General features: G+C 38.8%; 1 protein-coding gene across 1 annotated transcript in view; it reads left to right on the top strand.

Annotated features, from left to right (window-relative positions):
* The first annotated feature begins 17,048 nt into the window (after positions 1 to 17,048).
* LOC118424000 (rap guanine nucleotide exchange factor 4-like) overlaps positions 17,049 to 23,152 on the top strand; it is a 66,346-nt gene continuing 60,242 nt past the window's right edge. The window contains exon 1 of the mRNA XM_035832381.1: positions 17,049 to 17,401. Coding sequence (XP_035688274.1) covers positions 17,281 to 17,401 — 121 coding nt within the window. The 5' untranslated portion in view covers positions 17,049 to 17,280. The remainder of the gene's footprint in view (positions 17,402 to 23,152) is intronic.

The raw sequence follows: 23,152 nt of genomic DNA, 5'->3' as shown, positions 1-23,152 counted from the left end.
ATTGTTTTCTTGTTGGAAACCCCAAACACCTATGAGGTCATGATGATCCTTTCATTCTAATATTATATTATGATAATTAACATGCCTGAATAACTTAGGTCACTTGCCACATTGTCTTTGACTGACTTTTGTATACCTCCATTGCTTTGGAAGGAAATTGTACTTTCAAAAAAGTTTTCCAAGACTTTGGTGAAGGCTGTCTACAGTTAGGATTTTCTTCGTCCCACTTTAATTGTTTTGAAGCACTCATTACCTCCATGAAATGTCATGGAATGGAGGTTATATTTTCTGTTATGTGTCTCTGTCTGTGTAGATGATTACTCAAGAACGGCTGGATGGATTGGTTTCATACTTGTTGTGTTGGTGGGGTGTGATGAAAGCTTGAATCGATGAGATTTTGGGAGCCGTATCTGTCGTTATAATCGATGTAATAATATAAGAAATCACCCCTATATTTGAGATATATTGGTACAGGCATCGTGGTTTCCCTCTTTGTTAATCACCTTATCTCCAAGCAGGTGGTGAGGTGATTTGTTTTGCCAGTGATAGCCATGAACATATGTTTTTTTGGATCAGTTGACAACAACTGTTTGGGGGAAACGATAGCCTCGACTCAAGAACGGCTGGGTGGATTGGTTTCATACTTGATGTGTTGGTGGGGTGTGATGATAGCTGGAAGTGATTAGATTTGGGGCCCCGTATCTGTCGTTATAATCGATGTAATAATATAAGAAATCACCCCTATATTTGAGATATATTGGTACAGGCATCGTGGTTTCCCTCTTTGTTAATCACCTTATCTCCAAGCAGGTGGTGAGGTGATTTGTTTTGCCAGTGATAGCCATGAATAGGGCTGGGTATCGGTACAGCGTACCGGTACAAAACCGTTTTTTCTTATTGGACCGGTCCAGAAAAACCGGACCTGAAAAAATTAGGTGGACCGGATGTTGGACCGATTAGAAAATTAACAGATTGTTTTATCAGGCATTCACACGTTTTTGGCGCTTGCAGGTGGAAGAAAATAACAAGAGTGAAGTAGTGTAGAGTTTGCAGTAATTTCTACCAAGTTTTACAGCCAATCGTACAAGTTAAGTTAACGTTGTAGGATTTTAAAACGCCAGTGTAAGTCTAATACTCCACCAAACAGATTTCTTTGTAGTGAAATGGACCATTGGTATGAGTCATACTTAATCAGGTCCAGGTTCAGGTCCGGACCTGGACCTGATCCTTTAGACCTGAACCGGACCTGGACCTGAATTTTCTGTACCGGTACCCAGCCCTAGCAATGAACATATGTTTTTTTTTTATCAGTTGACAACAACTGTTTGGGGGAAACGATAGCCTCGACTCAAGAACGGCTGGGTGGATTGGTTTCATACTTGATGTGTTGGTGGGGTGTGATGATAGCTGGAACTGATTAGATTTTGGGCCTCGTATCTGTCGATATAATCGATGTAATAATATAAGAAATCACCCCTATATCTGCGATATATTGAAACAGTCATCGTGGTTTCCCTCTTTGTTAATCACCTTATCTCCAAGCAGATGGTGAGGTGATTTGTTTCGCCAGTGATAGCCTTGAACATATTTTTTTTTTTGGATCAGTTGACAACAACTGTTTGGGGGAAACGATAGCCTTGACTCAAGAACGGCTGGGTGGATTGGTTTCGTACTCATATTTGAATATGATAATTAACTTTGTATTTATCCACTTGTGCCTTTGGGGACCTGGTGTGCTATACTTCGTTTGTGCTGATAGATGTTTCGTGCTCCACGTGGCGTTACGCTGATGTTGTGTTGGTATGTACTTGAATTATTATATATCTGGCATAAACTTGTCCCCGTAACATATATATGTGGGTATTGGTTGATGGACATTTTGTGTCTTATTGCTTGTGTTGAAGATGTGCTTGTATCCTGATGTGTCGCAGTTATTTGTTATGAATTCTGAAACATACTCTCTACCTTGCAAGTTGCCAGTACTATAATAACGTGATAATGTAAACATCATAAAGATTCCCCACACCTGTTGCATGTTACCATCATGGTGCCCATGTGATAACTGTCCACACAACTAGTAGAAATAACACGAATACCATTACATACAAGTCATCATCAACAAACATAAAATCGACAAAAACACTGAATATTTCATGGAGGTATGAGGTCGCCGAACTCTAGTTGTTGTTAATTTTTGTTGTTAGATCTGTTGTTTTTAGCTAACATGGATATTTTTTTATCAAGTTCATGTTCCGGCCCAAAAAGAAAATTTCCATCCTGTGGACAGAAATATCCCTGCATTGGACTAAGATGCAAAAATTCATTTTTAAATAAGATGGATTGTTGGTACGTGCATGTAGCGACAATTTCATCTGATTGTCTTTTTTAAGATCCACTGTTCAGTTTTCAGCATAGGGGTCCCCTACACTGTGTTTTGGGCCCCTACGCATTGATTTGGGCCCAAAATCAATGAGGGAGTCAAAGCCTTTCGGGGGAGGATTCCCCCAGATCCCTAAGTAAGCCCTACAATGATCACACTTGTATTGCTTGCCACATACATGTAGCTTTGCTGCGCTAAGATGCTCCTATACTATGAACATATCCTTGTGAGAACACTGAGATCTGTTTGATTCACGAGTGCTTAATTTGAAATTCTCGACGCACGATTCTCCGAAGCACATGGCACCACACGTAGTCAAGTGCATACATGTACGTGTACTTTACTTCATGCTTCTGCAAGTGTTTAATGTTAATATGATAAAAAGCTGTAATTTACGCCTAGAGCCTCATAGTTTTACATGTGAGTGAAACAAATCTGAAAACAGCGTGACATCAACTGGTAAAAGAACTCCACAAGAGCAATGTTAGATGAGTCAGATACAAGCAAATACGTCAAAGAAACAGCTGTTATCAAATGCGTCTTCAACTTTGCCTTTTTGCATTAACAATTCGTTTTCATCTCTCAGAACGAACCGTGCATACAAAACAGTCGCGTGCGTCACATGCCGTCAGCGGGTATTTTGGTAACACACCGACATGTCGCACAAAAAGCAGGATGTGTCTCTTTGATAAAAACATTGCCTTTGTGTTATGTTTGTGATGCTTTGAGGTCAACCAACTATTACACAGTCACCACTGTATCAGTCCCTGCTGTGAACTGTTTTGTTTGTGTTTTTTGTATGAAAGATGAAGAGGGTTTGTCTCAAGTTGAGTGGATATAGGAATGTATCTTTAATGTAAACTAAAATTCCTACAGTTGCATTTACCGCTGATGCACTGCATTATCAAGAATATAAAGTTAATTTTATTCACATTTATTTGTTGAGGATCGAGCATAGATCTAAAAGCAAAGGGCTTAATATGTTAGAGACTCTTTCTTCAAAAGGATACATTGAAAAATTATGTTATGGTTTAAGATATCTGCAGAAGAAATTCCTTTGTACAATATTTCCTGATAACAATATAGTTAGGTTTCCAAAGATAGTTGAAAAGCTTTGGCTAAAGCCTGGAAAGTGAAATTTCATTTGACATATACAAACAGTATTGTTCTACAATATGTTACAAAATGTTTTTGACGTTGCCAAGTTTTTGTTGGACTAATGCTCGTTCAAAAGTGACAAGGGAATTTGATACCGAGCACAGGTGTTTCTCACTGTCCTACGCATAGAAATGTCATAACAGTGATGTCTAAACAGATTTGAAGTTCAGGTTGTATAACATGTTTTTATCCCACTGTTCCATCTGCTTTCTTTTAGAAGTTTTGCTCTTCAGATGGAATAACAATAGTCTGTGTAACACAAACTCCACTGTCCTGGGCTGTAACTGGCCCCTCCCCGCGTTTGGCGGGCTGCTATAAGCGAGATTTAATCAGGCTAGAATAACAAAGTTTGTATGGTGAGCTTGCTCCACATTACACGTAATTTACAAAACCAAAATGCAGCATCTTTAAATTTGGAAAATGTTTGATACAATGGGAGAAGAAGAATGTATTTTGAATTCTTTACACTTCTGATGGTAAATCAAAAATCACAGTGCATCTTTCTTTGGAACATGTTTGTTGCAATTGTAGAAGAAACAACTGTTACAGAAAAAACACGAGAGAAAACAATACCTTTGGGAAGGGATTGAAATACTGTATAATTAATGCTCCCTACAAAGTGAGAAATTTGATATGTGTGTTTACTTACAAACTGGATTATACAACTTAGATTATGCTTATGCAACATGCTATTATCGCATCATCCCATATCTTTTCTTTCTGTCTTCCAAATTGGAAAAAGAAAGTTTGTATGATTTTCCCCAAAATGAAAGCATTCAATTTGCATCTTTTCGAACAAAATTAAGAAGAATCAGGAGAAACAAGAGAGAAAACAATGTTTTTTTAGGGACCAAAATATATAATTGATTGTCGTTCCAATGTGAGAATGAAATATGATATGGCAACGCAGGTGTTACGTGCTAAGGTGACGTCTTGGTTAAGCCCGACTGGATTAAACAAGCTTAAATTACGGTAACCGTTATATAACCATGGTAATTTCCCTATGTCCCATCTGTGTTCTTTTCTTCTTCCAAGAAAAAATGGAGTAAACAACTTTAACTATCCTGTATGTTAACTTCCAGAAGTTGCTTTCCTGGTAAAGACGTTAATATGATTATGTAACATGTTATGGTGAATATGATTATATAACATGTAATTTTCCACTATCCCTTCCATGTTCTATCATTAATTCTCCCAAACCAGGGCTGTGTCCAGGACCCATCCTTCCGTCCTTGTAAACAAGACACAATTCAGTTCTGATAATAAACCATTTTCATTGATTGATTGATTTGCTTGTTGGAGTGGAACAATCTCATCCTGTCTGTCCCCCCAAAAAAATATTAATTTCATGACATGAAACTGATGAGAATTGTATTTTCATACCGGGCTTAAATGTATTTTCATGCAATGGCACATTTAACTGTGAAATTAAACAACATGGTCTCCCAAACAATTAGTTAGATGCAAAAAATAAAGCTGGAGACAGTCCTGTTTTAGGTAGAAAAACAAGTGAAAGATTTTTGTTACCTTCATACAAAAAAATCACATGTGCAGACTCATTTGTACTATTTTCACACAAAATTCAAGAGAGAGATCCATATTTGTACATGAAAATAGAGCCACAGAGGATTATCTATTTAATCTTCATCCCTACAATCAACCCAACATCTTTCGCTAATCCACCAGAAATCCAAGATTTCCTGATCTCTGTGGATTATCTCAGAATCAGATTTCATAGACTAAAATTCCTAATCTCCAAGCAGATGTTTGGGGAAGGCTGAATCGCCATGCCCTTTTCAGAATCAAACTGAGGAGAGAAAGATACAGAGCAACTGGAAAATACTGTAGCCCCAGCATCTGTTTGGAGATGATAAAATTCCCAGCCCCACCAAAAAATCAATCCATTAGTGTTGGCCCAGACATAATAGCAGGAGGGCAAATAGATTTGATTTCACAATAAGAAGAAAATGAAGTGTTCGCAGTGGTTTAAATTTCGTGGTTGAAACTTTAGTAGAGCCGAATGTATTCCATGTTGCATTGTGTTGGCATAACAGTTAGGGTGTTTGACCCAGAACCCAGATATAACACAAGTTCACCTTTATCCGTGGGGTAACCTATGTCCATTGTTTTAAAAACAGGGTATGTAGGGATACTTTGTCAACGGGTGGTGGTTTCAAACTGCAACATCCTGAAAATGTATTTTTTTAAAGTAACCTCTGTTGACTTGATATCTATACATACCCTGTTTTAAAAAATGGAAATAAGTTACCCAATGGATAAAGGTGAACTAACGTCATAGAGGTCCTGGGTTTGAATCCCTTCATATGTCACGGCTTTCCTCACTCCTCCCAGGTATCAAAATGGGTACCTTACTTCGGTTGGTAGGTAAATGATGGTAGAAGGAGAGGAATGGGTTCTGCCTTCCAGATCCGCCTTCCTGATCTCTAGAGACTTAGCTAACGAGGTTTCAAACCATTTCCAATTTTTGGCAGCAAATTTTATCCGACATTTCTTGCTGCATTGTCTTCTTGTAATAGAACCATTTCTCTTCCAAAGTTTTATATCCGTGAGTAACGTTATCACTCACTTTGTACGTTAAAAAAAAAAGTTTATCCACCTGTCATGTTTTAAGTCACCCCTCTATGTTCCAAATGGTTTGGTCCTTGATAATTGTATAAGACAGAGATAGAGGGTCTGAAAATCATGATGCTTCATCCTCCTATTAAAATAAGATCATTGATGATATCCTTTGATTCTTTCAAAGTCGGCCTTGTTGCTTGGTGACAAATGCACACCATACAATTATGGATCCGGCATATCCTGTCTGCCTCTTAAAGATGCTTATCATCTTCTCGTTAATTAGGGGTGGGCAATGTAATCGGCCGTTTAACATAAGCTTCCTCGCAATCCAGAAACCAGGCCACTCAAGTTTGACGTGGAGCGTAATTGATGCATTCTTCGTGACGGATGATTTTGGCCGGGAGTTAGCCTGCCAAATTTAACATTAATCCGTAGCCCGTGCCTTTCTGAATTAAGCGTAGAGCGTTGTTAATGCTACCCCCCCCCCCTCCAAATCTCTACAACAACGTAAATAAAATGTAATTAAGAGTCATGCATGCTTGTTTGAAATGTTTACACTATGATATACTAGATACTGCTATTTCAATGTACAATAATGTTGCATCGTTCAGTTGACAAACAGGCATTATTTATGAGGCTTGTCACCACTGTACATGTAAATGCATTTGAGTTTAAATGCCTTTAAGTTTGAGGAGATTTAATTTCACAGTTGTTGTAAGTTCACTGTTAGAACAATAGGATAGGTGGTCAGAAGACCATGACTTCAAGTACCAGAGTTTCCAAGCTAGGATTGATGTGTTCAAAAATTCGTATTTTCCCAGAACTATCGACGTAGATTGGAATTTGTTATCACCAAGTACAGTAGGGGCATCTTCTCTGGATAGTTTTAAAGAACGCTTGCAGATAGATGTGCAAAAGTTAGGCGTGACGGATCGTTCAGTGTAATATAACCAGCTGCTGCCGCACCGCGTGCCTGCGAAGCTGGTGTGTTACGCTAAATGGCGGTTATACCGGCTATATAGATACAGATAGATACAGAAGACAGAACAAACATTCTTGCTTCATTTGTCGATGAAGGTTAAATATCCAGGTTATAAGATATTCCAAATAGCAGTAAAATGTACTTATGAAACCAACTGGATATGGTTCCAAAATCATATCCAGTTGCCTGAGAAACTGCTATTTTGCACATTTTTCCTCGTGTTGTAAGTTTGTGGTAAATAGGACACTGAGAAAAATGAGACCATAAAAAACTAGTAGCTTGATCTTTAAACAATAACGGCATCTTCTTTGCACCACTTTACACTTATTATGAACATAACCGTCGTCAAAACGTCAACGAGTTGCCCTCAAGGGGGAGTCAAGATTTCTTGTTGAAGTAGCCTGACGGTCGTGTGGTGCAACATGTGATTTGCCGAAGAACCGACGAACACTCTTAGGCCACACCAATTTTATTTCTTGTTTCTCGGATTTCCCGACCCTATTTTTTCCGATTTGAAAAAAAAAAAATTTTTTAAATTTCAAATTGATGGCCACACCTCGTGTTGACAAAATTTCACTGCCTCTCCTTTCTCAAATCAACTATGCCCCTCAAATTTCAGTAGCTGTACATGCTTATTTTGGACGGTACGTTTATCATTTTTCTTCAAACTTTGGACATTGCTACCAGGGAGCCCCTAAATGTTGAAAGTTCAGGTTTTCAATCTGTCCAATCTTTCCTACGCCCGACTTTTTGAAAATTTTTTTTTTTTTTTTTTGGACGGTACGTTTATCATTTTTCTTCAAACTTTGGACTTCGCTACCAGGGACCCCCTAAATGTTGAAAGTTTAGGTTTTCCTGTCTTCCAATCTCTCCTACCCCCGACTTTTTGAAAATTTTTTTTTTTCATTTTTTTTCTTCAACCAACCGACCCAATTTTTTTCTGAAAAAATCAGAGAAACAACAAATAAAATTGGTGTGGCCTTACCCGCAGAAATAACGGCACTCCTGACTTTTTGAAAAGTTTTTTTTTTTTTTTTCATTTTTTTTTCAATGGACAGACCCAATTTTTTTCTGGAAAAAAAATGTGAGAAACAACAAATAAAATTGGTGTGGCCTTACCCGCAGAAATAACAGCACAAACGAGGGCTGACGGCAATAATTGGCCCAAACTCCGCCCACAAGGTTTTCCTGTCCAATCTCTCCCACCCCCGAGTTTGTTTTTTAAGTTTTTTTTGACGGACCGACCCAATTTTTTTCTGAAAAAATCCGAGAAACAACAAATGAAATTGGTGTGGCCTTACCTGCAGAAATAACGGCACAAACGAGGGACGACGGCAATAATTGGCCCAAACTCCGCCCACAAGGTTTTCCTGTCCAATCTCTCCCACCCCCGAGTTTGTTTTTTAAGTTTTTTTTGACGGACCGACCCAATTTTTTTCTGAAAAAATCCGAGAAACAACAAATGAAATTGGTGTGGCCTTACCTGCAGAAATAACGGCACAAACGAGGGACGACGGCAATAATTGGCCCAAACTCCGCCCACGACGAGAGCGCCTGATGGCCTCAAATGGCCAGGATAATTGAATTAGAAGATCTGAATAATTTATGGCCATCGGTGGACAAGAGGGAGAAGGGAAGGCTTTAGACTAAACAGATAGCAGAGCTTTGGAGAATTGTGGTGATCAGGTTTTAACGAGTCCCTGTTGTCATTAGAAGAAAAAGGCAGGTTTAGTCTCAGCTGCTCTTTGCTCCACTATCTGGAAGGTACTGTGACAGTTTTTTCTACATTTTGCTTGTTCTGATTTTGTATGTGTGTGTGTATGAGACTCTGGTGAAAATCTGTTATTGAATGATTTGCTTCTAATGTTCAAGGAGCTTTTCCCAAAATTTTTTGTGAGAGGTAAAAATGTGTTCTTGAACAAGCCGTTTTTCTGAGCTTTAATGTGCTTGAATGATGCAAAATTTCAGAGGCCGGGACATATATTCATTTCTAAGTTCATATATCAGCATTTGTACAATGTATCTTATTCAATCTTCAGTTCTTCATCGGTAGCTCTAGGAACATATTAAGCTTGCAGATATATCAAGCAAGAAGCAATTTTGTTCAGCTAGCTCATTCTACGCTGAAGAAGAGTGATGCATGTCACTCGAAACGTCTGGAAGTAAATTCCCATTTTTATCTAGTTGTAGTGATTGAATCGCCTTCAAATATTAGTGTACCTGTATGTCTAACATTCATAAATGTAAGAAGCAATATTGTTACCTTTGTGAGTATAATGACTGTTTGTAACGGAGATAACTTGCACTGAACAGTACAAGCTGCAGTCCTGACAAATCTAACGGACCACTCACAACAGGAAGGACCCGTACTCTTTTTGATAAGTGCAGTGGGTTCTTTAACGTGCTCCAGGTATGTCTCTCCTCATACACGGAATCTGCATTTATTGTCCTATCCAAAGAACAACCCTAACCAAAACTAGGTACTCATTTTCACCAGTGAGGTGAGGAAAGTGGTGTAAAGTGCCTTTCCCAAGGGTACGACATGGGGGGGGGAGCATGTAAGGGGACTCGACCCCAGGACCTCTGGGCTTTGTCATTAAGCTGTGCAATGCCACATTAAAAGATATTCATTCAGTATAGCTTTGAGAATTATGTATAGTGAAAATCTATGTTTGAAGTCACATTAAAGTTCTGACATTTCTGAAGTGTTCACAAACATAACTGGTATATCCCTCTGGCAAGGTAAAACACACATCTCACAAATGTGTTAAGTAAAAACAGGCAAAAACACCTCATGTTGCTAGGGGGAAAAGGCTTTAAATACGCTCCCCAACACCACCTGTGTTCTAAAGGGTGACTTCGTATCTTTTAATCTGTCTAACCTGTCTGCTATTAGGAAGCCTTTTTCACAGCATTTGGAGTGGTTTTGGAGTAAGCAGATTGAAAAAGGTTACCTGCCTATCTCAAGTACCTAAACCTCCAGGCCTGGTCTCGGAGATGAAAAAGGTCATAAAGCAGATGCTTATTGATATAATTTATTGAAAATTTTGAGGGAAAAAGTATTGATGACAATCACCTTCAAGAATCATCAAAAGTCGTACCTCATGAACATCCTACCAGGTTTTCTAGAGCTTCCTCCAATCCTACCAGAGCTTCAGTCTTCTATGATGGACAAAAATTGGCAGGTAAAGATATTAAAACAGATGCCATTGAACCAAGCAGAATCTACCAGCAGAATTTGCCCTCAAAATGCAGGAAATATCAGCAAAATTTTCCCAGGGGAGCATACACCCACCCAATCAACTGGATCTTTGCACTGAAATTTTTAAAAAATTCAGGGGACGGAAAAAAATGGCTTAGAACACTGGACTGGATTCCAGGTTACTTGAAAAACGTTACCTGCCAACCTAGGTCATAGACCTCCACGCATAGTTGTTGGAGATGAAAAACCTTGAAGGAAAGAACTAATGACAAGTCACATTCAAGAATCTCCCTTTTCACAACATTTTTGAAATGGTTTTGGGAATGAGCAGGTTGAAAAAGCCCACCTGCCTATCTCAAGTACCTAAACCTCCAGGCCTGGTAATCAAAGAAGAAGAAAAGTCATAAAATAGAGCTGGAAGAAATTAAAGTATTGACAACAATTACATTCGAGAATCAATTAAACAATGGAGAAAAGTGATTGATAGGGCCACCTGGCACTTCATGGTCTATTGACAATCGATGGTGGACAAAAAACATGGCTTTAAACCTGCCTTACCATCATACGGGTGTGACTTATACATTATGTATGGGTGTAGCCGCAAGGCATTTGTCAGAAATTCCGACGACTGATTCATCAGAAATTGGACTTGATTCTAAAACTTGTTATTGTTTTGCTTTGTATTTCTGAAAAAACACTGAATCATTGAAAAATTGGCATGGATCATAGAATGCCATTTCAAAAGAGTTTTAATCTATGCCAATTTTGTACGGCATTAAGGTCTCATTGATGTATTACTCCGCGAGTGGGTACCCTAAAATAGATCCGAGCCAAAAACTGAACGGCTGCATAGACGCATGTTGAAAGCGGTGAGAAATTCGCTTTTGCCCAGCCGAACTGATATCAAAAGTTAGATTGGTGAAAGCTTGCTTGTAACTGAAGAAATCAGCAGGTAAAGTTTGACAGCCGCGCGCTAGGTCGGAGGTACACAGTCCTGGGTTCTGAGTGGTGCGGTTGTACGCTAGCAAGGAAAAAGTGCCTTTTGCTGGGATTGACTGATTGTAGCTTGTAATTGCTATATAAACAACAAACCTATGGATTCTAGTCATTGGCAATTTTTTTCTATTATATAGAGTAAATTTGCTCAACATAGAATGAAAAATCTGCTAACATTTCATGTAGCTTCATTATAAAGGCGACCAAGTAAAACACGAATTATAACATAGAAGTCTATGGGAAGAGGAAACTCATCAATGAGACCTTAACTATCAATAATGATTAATGGTTGGGACATTGAAAAAAAATAAATTTCATTGAATTGGAATTTAAAAACTAATGTTGTTAATTTGTATTGTTGAAATTGGTATCTTGAACTTACAAAAATATTTTTCAAATGGAAAAAAATTTGTCCTCAATAGCAAATCTCGTCCTGGAACAGAGAGGCAGATCTTGGAAACAGCCCTGGTTGGGACTACCGGTAGTATAGCAACTAAGGCTTGTGTGATTTAGGTAAAGGTTTGTAGGTCACAACCTTCCATTTTGCAGAAGAAAATGTCAAAGTCTCAGACTGTACATTATCTAGATAAGAGCCATATGGAGAACACGTATAAGCTTTCAAACGGTCTACTCAAAAACCACCTGTTCACATGGTTCTCAAAAATGGTACTAGACACAGAGTAGATAGAAAGGTATATAGTATTTAAGGTATAGTCATATAGTTTTTTTGTTGAAGCCATAAAGACAGGGGTAATGTTATCCACTTGGTCTAGGGCACAGCATTGATAGGTGGAGCCTTGCTATCCCTAAATCCTATAACCCGATTTTAAAAACAGCGGATATAGGTTACCCCGCAGAGAAAGGTGAACTAGCGTTATGTTGTCTTTACCCCAGACATACACAGTGCAGCAACTGCAATTAAAGGTACTCTTTTCTTGAAGCTAAGCTTTTCTTGAAGTATGCCAGCCAGTAGGTTTTGACAATACATTCAAGATACAATACAAAATAGAAAGCCCGATAAAAGCGACTGAAAAAAAAAACAGCCAGAGCCTAACCTCTGCTTTGAGAGTAAATCAAAGCATCATTTACTGGCTGGTTTGTGGGTTGAGTGGACAATAAATCACTTCTCCAGGCTTATCTGTTTTACAAACATTTACACTAATGGGATTCAGAGTGGTGGGCTATGACCTGTTTACTCCAGACTTAGTGGCTGATTTATTGTGGGATTAGGCTAAATGTACCCTAAATGTACTCTCCAAGCAGAGGTTAGGCTCCGGCTGTTTTTTAAACGTTTTTTTTAGTCGTTTTTATCGGGCTTTCTATGTTGTATTGTATCGAAAGCCCAATAAAAACCACTAAAACAAGAAATCTTTTTAAAAAAGCTGTGCCTTGCCGCGTATTTTATGTTATTTTGGTAAGTTAGACTAGATTCTACGCTTAAAAATCCCGAGTTCCACATGTCGCCCCCCTCCTTCCTCATTATCATAATTTATATCAGATGAATTATTGGCACATTAAACAGGTTTTGTAAAACTTTTTGACCCACAATGAATATGCATTATTTTTTATTACAAACTAAGTTCCTTCTGATGCAATTTGTGATATATATTTATATAAACATGGTGAGTTAAAGCGTAGATTTATTACGCTGGACCACATACAGTAATATGCGTCTAGAAGAGCGTCTTAATACTCGCCTGAAATGTACCATTGTCTAACTAAGCCATGAAACTCGGCAAGGAAAGCTCAAGAATAAAGCTTGACTTTGTACGTCTGAACGAAACAACGTTTATGTCTCTGTGGTGCTCAGTGCAGTGGGCGAGGGTCGACGGGGGAAAACTGCGACTACGCTTTTAATCCCCTGCTTCCCCCCTGTAGTCGTATCAGTCTGGTATGAACTGTCTGTCTTGTACGTTTCGTATGTCTTTTTTATTTGGATGTGTCAAGTTGGCAGGAGTGGGTTGGTGGGAGCTCGGCGGACAAGTAACCTGTTGTGGGTAGCTTGACACATCCCTTTTTCTTTCCTTCTTCTCTTGTATGTTCTTTGAAATGATGTAAAAAAAAAAATGAAAACAGTGAAAAAACGTCTTGTCTCTCTTGTCTAGTTTTCTTTCTTTTTTGATTTTGTTATACCCCCATTAAAAACGGGCCTTTGGAAGGGGCTTTGGAAGGGCTGGGTTAACAGGTCCGTCTAACCATGGAAGAAAGCTGGCGTAAAGCCTTGCCTGGCGGCAAGGCAAAAACGTCATTTAACAGCCGGAGCCTATTCTATGCTTGGAGAGTACTCTAAATGTACTCCCCTCTCCCAAGGTGGATTTTAACGATACTATTCCAGAATTCCAATACACACTCCACAATATACACACCCTTGCCACTCTACAGCATACCTGAAAAAAAAGAGACAAAATATAGACAAAATACAGACAAAAATGCCTGAAAACCAGTAAAAAAACAGCTGGAGCCAAACATCTGCTTGGAGGTCGGATGGCACCCAGGTAAAAAGGCAGGCCCTCGGGCGGAGAGAAAAACTTTAATATTGCAGCTGTATTCACAACTGGGCCAAAAGCCCCAACCGTGCAGACTTTGCCCTCAGACCCTGTTAATTCACCTTGATTTTCCGGTTCAGCCTTGTTTTCAATTAGTTTGACTTACTTTATTTAGATTTTTAAAAAGTCATGTTCAGGAATGTAGGAATATCCTGTGATGGTGAGACATTGCAAACATTAGCATCATAAAAGCAGAGGAAAATTTCAATATTGCTATATTCACAACTGGTCCAAATACCTCAGACCCTTTTTGTTCATTTGTTTGTTTAATGAAATTCACCACTGATGTGAAAGGGGCAAGGGAGCAGGTGAGGGCACGGCTTTACTAGACCTCGCTCCAATATAAAAATACAACGGATACAGATTAAGACACCGATGAAAGATGACATAATCAATCTTCACCTTTTTTCACCTTGATTTTCTAGGTCAGCATTTTTCATGTGCTGAACCAGCAAGGTCACACACCAGGGGGCCCAAAGTCAACCTTGACCTTGATCTTCCCCACACCTACCCACATATAGCAAATATCATAAATTATTACAATCCATCCAGAAGTTCTAGAGCTATGGTGACCACTAATAAACACATTAAACAGTCACACAGACACACCAAAAACTATACCTCCATTTTTCATAGAGTAACAATTTATAGTCATTGTGGCCTTAGATTGACTTTCTTTATTTAGAAAAAAAACTAAGTGATGTTAAGGAATGTTGGAGTATCCTGTGATGGTGAAACATTGCACAGCAGCTTGGCAGTCATGGCCAATGTCAAAAGTGTTGTAACAGGAAATTCCAGACTCTGTTAGGGGTACAAAAGGTCAATGTCGATAAGAATACTGTAAAAAAGGAAATATTTGCAGCAGGGCTGTCTGCAACTTTAAAGTTGTATCCTTCCAACTCATTATTTGGAAGCTCATCTTGTTATTTTGCAATCATTATGTTTAACGTCATTTGAAGCCTATATGAAAATACATTTATCATCAATTTTGTGTCATGAAGTTTGCATTTTTGGTACAGACTGAGTAAAAAAAATTTCTGTCCCAACAAGCAGATTTCCGGCCAGGCACGGAAGGCCGGGTCCGGAAGACAGTCCCAATCTGCGGGGATTTGAGTTTGTGGTTGGGAGAAAATGGCACGTTTGGTGTTATTTTAAACAAGTTCGCAGTTGAAATTGACGTCCTGGTTTTTTTCTGTTATAGGAGAAATCTTTGTGGTACTTTAGTTACATAGTAAATAGGTTTCCAGTAAAAAAACGCAGACATAAAACCGCTGCAAACATCTCCACTTTTACTGTAAAGTGGCGCCAACGGTAGCTGCACTCTCAGCCTGATGACTGACACTTGGCAAGGTGGTGCCAAACCTTCTGAGTTTCATGAATCTTTTGTGCAGCAAAGTGCTTCCATATGGCAGGTGGTTGAGTTTCGCAACTTAATGCTGGTTCGTTTTTTGAGTTATGAAATTTATCTCAGGCAAAGGTGAAGGTAACCCCGATACAAATGATACTTGAAATGAAAAGACAAAAAGAAAAGTCATGGCCATTTGTTATTACTTAACTGTGATTTAATTGATTAAATAATTTATATTTTGCCCCTGTAAAATAAGAGCAAAATGAAAAGTGAAAATATGCTTCCTTCACATGTAACATCACTTCTCATAATTCCACCAGGTGTCATATCAGAAAAAAACACAAATCTAAAGTGATCAAAGCAAATGAACCAATGCAGCATCAGTAATCCTCAGGAATATACAGTTCAGATATTTAGGTGTTCAAGACAATCTTGAGAAGACCTCTAAACTACCGTTTTTTGACATGGCAGTATTATGGCACCCAGTGGAATTATGAAAGTTGATGGAACTTTGAGCTTTACACCTTTATACTATGAAAGATGACATGAGAAGATTATACTTTGAGCAAGTTGTAATGTTTCACAGTGTGTTTAGGAGAGTCCCTGTAACATCTGCTCTGCCCTAAATGGCTTTTATGGGTGGAACAGACTTTGATTCAGGGCCAGGTGACCTAGACCTGAATATGTCTGGCTTATCAGATAAACTGTTTATAAACAACCCAAATGGAAGGTTAACTTAGGCCTGATGCCTTTTTGGAAAAATGCATTGTGATTTTAAAGGAGGTTAAGTCAAACCTGCTCAAGATGACCACTCAGGACAAATAAAATCTGTTCTATGTGGACAGGTGGATTCTTAACCTGTGTCAGTGGGGAAAATTATCCAAGGTACCAACTTTGGTCATTAATATGTAGAGGTGTTGACTAGTACAGGTTTGAATCATTTTCAATGGCTGACTGGTTTGACTGAACATCAAAGTAGAAGTGGTCACTCGTACATTTGACTGTACTTGAAAAAAACTATTTTACCTATGATCTCACTACTTTATTCCATATTTCCTCAAATTGTCCTTCCAATGGATAGTTATAGCACTTAATATTTACAACATTCCTTTGCTCAACTCAATCATAATTCACCATCTTTGCAGAGATCCATTATTTATCATCTTGCATATTTTACACGGTCCATTCACTCGGCTAAACAAATTACCCCACCTCCTCAATTGGACTGATCCAATCTTTTGCCAAGCCTTGTTATGTTATCACCAATAACATCTGGATTGCCACAAATACTCGACATCCTGTTGGCCACCCCTGTTGTGTCTGGCTGGATGGTACAGTCCGATTGGACACATGTGGCATTGGGTTTTGAGATCAAAGTGAAGTAATGTGAGAGTCACCAGTTAGAGTACATTTCCTAGTCTCTCCTCCAAGCAAACAGGTTAAAACCTTTCAGTGACACTATGGAGGTGGTCCGAGTTCTCTTGCTTTCGTGTTATCGCCGACAGAGCTTCAGTCTGAAATGGGTACGTTCTTTTCAAATGTTTTTTCTTTATTTTGTGAAGTTTGGTTGGGTCTTTCAATGTGTTCAGGTGTCAACTTTGCAATGGCCCCCTTCTGGACAGTGTTTGTGTTTGAAGATAGAGCTAGTGGGTTGCCAATAATGGAAGCCACATTTCGCACCTACTTGTGAAAGATTTGCGACACCACCGCTGGTGTGCCCACTGTGTTTTTTCCTGTAGGTCCTCTGCACACATTGCAGTCAGTCGGTCAGTCCAGTGCAGTTTACTCCACGGATATGTCATTATACTGCAGCCGTGAAGGAATAGTTCTCTTCTGAGTTTGTTCTACTTGAACTCTTGGAGGATATAGGCGGGAATCAAACCAGCGACTGCTAAGATTGATAGCGTTTTTTCATTGCACACATTGCAGTCAGTTGGTCACTCTAGTGCAGTTTATTCCATGGATATGTCATCTCTGCAGCCTTGAAGGAATAGTTCTCCACTCTTCTGAGTTTTATCCTGTTCAAGCATATTGGAGGACAGGCGGGAATCGAACCAGTGACTGCTCAGAGATTGATAGCGTTCCCGAATGGCTGGAATTGTGTGTTACCAGAGCTCTGATCTCCTGTGTTTTGTTTTTCCCTGCCAGAAGAACCGACAGTACATGGAGGGAATCATCACACCCCTCACCAGTGGACTCGGAGACATGGGTAAGGAAAAACTCTTCTTTCATCCACGAAATCTAGATCTTAGGAACTTTTTTTACGAGGGAGTAGTTCACTATGTATAAAGTATGAAGTGAGCACAAGTGGCGATGTGTGTTGATGTTATGTCTGGTGAACTTGTAGTCTGTAAAGTCGGAGTATGCCGAGTGTCATGAGAGCAGATGTGCAGAATAGTTTTGTGCTTCAAGTTCAACTGCGAAACATTAGTCGGATAGTTTTACAACTGTAGTGGACTGCTAGTAATCTGAATGTGCATGTAACACTAGGTCACTCTGTATTTAAGGATGAATCTTATTCAAGCTATGAGTCATTGAACAAATATGGGGGTTTTACCTGGGAAAAATCAATCAATGCTAAAACAACAAACTAAACAACTAAATACATGCCACACTTCTAACAAAAACAAAATGTTGCCACTATATCTAGGTCTAGAAACTTAATATCAGTTTATGATTTAAGTATCTCAACTTTTACTGCAACTACTGCATTCATACTGGTAAGAATTATTTTTGGTCTTAAAGTAATATTAAACTAGTGGATTATTTTATCTCGATTTTCAAGAGCCATCGTAGTAAAACATCTCAAAACAATCTAGCGCATACCTGTAACACCATCATACTAGTACAACTCATATGCAAATGAAATATTCTAGTTGAGTTGAATGTAACAATTTTAATACCATCATTCTGCTGTGTCATACCAGGATACTTTGTCAAATGTCATGTTTCAGGAATTGTTTCTTTCAACAGTTCCTTATTGTTTTAAGTAACCTTGTTGGCTTCCTTCTTTGGAAGACGTTACCGCCATCCTTTGAGACACTTCCTGTGTGTCTTTGCAGCATGAATGTCAAGAAATCTTGCTAGAGCTATTTTGGAACAGGAAATGTCAATTTGCTGCTACTTCTAATAGGTTGTACTTGATGCTTAGTTTGTTTCTGTTACATACAGTACATGTTCTGTGATAATAATAATCATAATTTCAAATTCTCTAACATCATCAGTGTTCTCAGAGCAAGCAAATCTTCATTTGAACATGTGGCTATAATTAAGATAAGCTTGGAACTAGGCAAGCTACAATTTCCCTACCTCTTTCCTCTAATGAAACTAAACTGCCATCTTGTGATGAATACAACCCAATTGCCTCATAGTTAATACTTAAACCTTTGAAGGAGTTCTGGCAATTTTTGCCTGTCAGATAGAATAGGGCACAATTGGTTAACATTATAGAGATGACAGGAACACGGATTCCTTAAGCCTCTTCTTATCGGTTACAGTAGTAGTTAGGCTTATAATTTGTTCTCAAGTATCTAAAGAGAATTAACTTGAAGAAGTCCAATTTTCTCCAGACATATCGTGTGCATGAAGATTAATTTCCAAGCAGATGTAAAACAAATAGTAATGTCTCAAGCTTCAAGTTCCTACAAGTACTGGGCCTTTCTATAAAAGGCAGCCAGAGGTTGAGAAATGTTACGATTTCACCTCTCTACATCTACTTGGAGATTGTAAGATTCTCTGTCCATCCTTCATCTTTTGTGCTAAAAATACTGTTGAATTTTCTTCCAAACTACCTGCACATGCCCCAAGATAAAGACCACAGATTCCATTTGAATTTTTGTAGCAAAAGTTTTTTGGACAAAGTGTTTTTACTCTGAGCTTGTTTGGGGATGATTAATGTAACCTAGTCACAAGGGAAAAGGCAAAGTCACAACAAATGGGGGATTAATTATTGGAACAAATCAGCATCACCCCTCCCCCACTCCCTGTGAGGGGTACCTGACAGGGCTGTTGTCAATCAAAATCCAATTGGGACCAAACAAGATAGGGTAACATCAGCCCAGGTCCCTCCCCCAGAAATCTGTTCTAGCAACATTTTTGGTTGATGGTCTGATACTGGATGTAGGGCTAGCTGTCTCCAATCCAGGACCTCAGTCCCTCTATTCCTAGTCTGTGTAACACAAACTCTGCTGTCCAGGGCTGTAACTGGCCCCATAGAGGGCCGGGGATGTTTGGCGGGCTGCTATAAGCGAGATTTAATCAGGCTACTCTATTCCAGGACAGACATTTTCTTTTTGCTGGACAGGGAAAAATTTTATCTGAACTTGATGTCATGAAAAGGTCTGATGAAACTTTTCAGAAAAGGTATTTTGATTTAACAAAGGATTGAAGGAAAATTAACAGGGCTCTCAAACAATGAGTTGGATGAGAAAAGAAGTATACGAGACGTCCCTGGCTGAATTTCAGGATATAAATTATGGTCATGCTAGTTCATTTTTATCCATAGGGTAAACTACTTGTATATCTATTTTTGTTTGCACGATATATATAACTGCAAGAACTCACTTTATCATGCTATTTCCAACAAAAGGAAGTTTTTTTTTGCAAACTCCATTTTTACTTGGACATAAACAACCCGTCTGGTAGTAGGAAGCGGAATGTTTATTGAAGTTTGGGGAGGAATGTGTGCAGAAGACAGACCATCCAGGTCCTGTGTGTCTAGTGAAACTGATATCAGGTTTAACATGGAGGTGTGAATAAACACACAATGACATGGACCATTACTCTATCTGCTTGGTAACTACTTGTGATGTTGGATTGGAAGAGTCCACTTTTAGTATGGATTTTAGGGGTGACACAACTATATGCTATGCTTCAAATTCTGTATTGTTCATACAGAAAATCTGCAAATAACTTTTTTCCCTAGCTGTTTGAATTGCTGGATATTGCCTAGTGCACTTTCTGATTCTGGTATCTCAAAGAAGTATGTCACTTCTGTACAATTGGATACTGAAAGTGTTTATTCTGTTAATCCTTCTAAATTTTCATTTGAGCAAGACATACTGTTACTTATGTAAAATTATACTCATGGTATTTCTTCTAGGTGAACTTTTATTTTGGTATCAGAAGCTTTAAAACTCTCTAAAACCTAAGAAATGGTCAAAGTAATTATTTTCATGATGCACATAAATGAGCTTGTCTTTCTCTTTGAAAACATGACAAAGCTGATCAAACAGGTAGCACACATCCATCTAAAACAAAAGGTCAGTTGTTGGTGGTAAGAGATATACAAAGTCCGTGGGAAAATGAACAAAGCATTGCTAAAGGCTTCTCTTAAGATGTCATACCAGTTACATCATTGAATGATTGCATTAATTGCTACAATTATAGAAATACAAATTCAACCATACCTAACAACTTTTTCTCATGCTGACTGAGCTTTGTAAAAACAAGTTCTTTTGAAACTTTGCCAATGATTTTTTAGGTTAGAGGCAAATCTTGCTTAAAAAGTTGCTGCAAGCTTTTTCAAAGGTTGCAATGCGTCTTTTGTGAGAAAATAATCGAACCTGACTTACTTCCAAGGAAATGCCTCAGGCACAGTGTTACGTTACCCTGAAAAACAACTTCCAAACATCTGCGCCCAACGTGTGCTGTACAAGGCTCAAGTTCCTTAATAGGGCCATGCTAGTTTAATTTGTTAGTTCTTGGACATAAAGAAATCATGTTAAACTTGAAGATAAACACGAAAAGGGATCTGAGACGAAAGTTAGTACTTTGGTTAATCAAAGTGAATCCAGGCATATGCACGTTTTCTTCTAGTCCCATTTTTATGCTGTCTTCGTACATGTAGGTCAGGGTTGGACAAGTCCAATAGTCTGATTGTCCCAAGCAAGTGAAAATGCTGGTCGGGCAAGCACAAAAATTGCCCAACCCCACTTGTTCCGATCTGGCAAGTAAAATTTTTCCATGAGTGTGATTTTGATTTACTTGTTACCATTTCACAGTCAAGCCATCAAGCATTGGTCAACACAGACAAATAGAGCCAATGATAAAAGATTCCATCACTTGAAATAAAAATACATAGAAAAATGTCATTTACATCCCGGCAAGTAAAAAGTTTATTTGGGCAAGTAAGTCTTTTATGTCATTGCACGATAGGACAAGTGAGTTTTAGAAAACTTGTCCAACCTGTAGGTTTTTCCTCCCTTAGTTTTTTGTGCTTAACTTCTTCCTTACAACGTTCCTAGAACCAAGGAAATAAGATTGTGTGGCCTTAGAACCAATCTTTCACCATTAAGGTGTCAAGTTCACTTGTTTGGGAATGTGACCCAAGGAAAGGATCTTCCTAAAAAAATTCCAGCCGTCACTTCAAAGAAATTCCAAACGTTGAGTCATAAAGTTTAAGTTCAGCTACCGGTCGTCAAATTTCATGTTGGAATCTCCAGAATTCGGTAGTGACATTCCTTGATTCCACAGGGCACTGAGTGGCTATAATTATCACAGGAGAATTCCCCATGTTTTGTCTGTGCTTTAGGAATAGCACCTGGAACTTGTCCAATGCTTTGGGAGGTTGGTTTGGGTCAGGCCACCCAGCCTCTTCTGGGGTGAACCTCATTAGATTCCCAGCAGTTTGTGATATGGTATCTCCATATATCTGCACTGACAATCTTTAAATAATATTGCAATCCAGCCATTGTGGTGACAGCACCAAACTTAGATGTATGAAAATTTTTATTGGACAGTTTAAACATTGGAATCATAATTTCCAAAGATTGTCCAACCACATTTGACAGCTTACTGAGAAAAAATGTAACGTAAGGTTACCAGTTTACGTGCAGGACCAGTTTACGGTCACTTCAATGGGCGGAGCAGACTTCGAGGTGAATTGTGAAAAAGAAAATTCTCTTCAGTAGGCAAGAAGTACGTCTATAGGATCTATGTGCATGTATCTTATTTATGATATATGTTTGCATCAAGCAAAGCAGCCGACTAAATATTTGAAAAGCCTGCCAACAATGTAAATTGACGATTTATGATCGTAGAACACTGTTACAGATGGCCCGCTTTGATCGTAATTCTCAACCGCTAACTTCGTCCCCTCTTTCTAAATCCTACAAACTCTATATCAATTGCAAAATCGTCTGAAACCAAACCTGCAGTTCTTATCTCAAGAATTCATGGTGATTTTATGTATGTTATCCAAAAGAAGTCTTAAAAACTAACACGAAAACAAATGACTGTCGTCGCCGAGCCGGTAGTTTTCGAACGCCATGTTGTACCACGTGACTATGCAGTTCATAGCTTGTGCATTGGAGGGCAGGGCAAAATCGCTAAGGGGCGCTGTTTTAGCCAAATTCATGTGGGGAGGGCACGGCATGAGGAAGCCAACGTATACTGAACGCGTTTCAAGGCCAATAACTATCTATACTCTTGATAAAAAAACATATAAATGCGTCGTCGACGTCATGAGTACCATTGGGCAAGTTGTGGAACAGTATGGTGCTAGGAGTGGCGTTCTGTTGGGGCAAAGATGACCGACCGGTACGTTTAGCGGCGATGCAAAGTGCACGGCATGGCGTCGATGTAAACAATCATCCACCGTGTTATCTCAGTGAACTACTTGGGGAACTTTTTATGGGAAATGATCAATTACATGACCTTTAGAAAAATAACCACAGGGAGAAACACCCAACTGACCGTAAATTGGTCACCCTGAAAGAATTTTTGGCTGCAGGCTTGTTTATTGAAGCAGCTCGCACGGCGATAAATCCAACTCAGAAGAAATATTATACCACACAGAAGTTGAGGCAGACCGACTAAGATATCTTCCAAAATGAGAGTTTTTCATTTCTGCCTGCGCGATTTCCGTAAAACTGAGTTGTTAACAAATCGACCGTAAACTGGTAACCTTACGTTACTATACGTATATACTGGCACAAACAAGAACATTTGGACAGTTACC

This window comes from Branchiostoma floridae, chromosome 10 (genome assembly GCF_000003815.2).
Source record: "Branchiostoma floridae strain S238N-H82 chromosome 10, Bfl_VNyyK, whole genome shotgun sequence".
NCBI classification, from domain to species: Eukaryota; Metazoa; Chordata; class Leptocardii; order Amphioxiformes; family Branchiostomatidae; genus Branchiostoma; species Branchiostoma floridae.
Note: the sequence above shows the minus strand (reverse complement) of the source record. Positions and strands in the feature narration are given on the sequence as shown.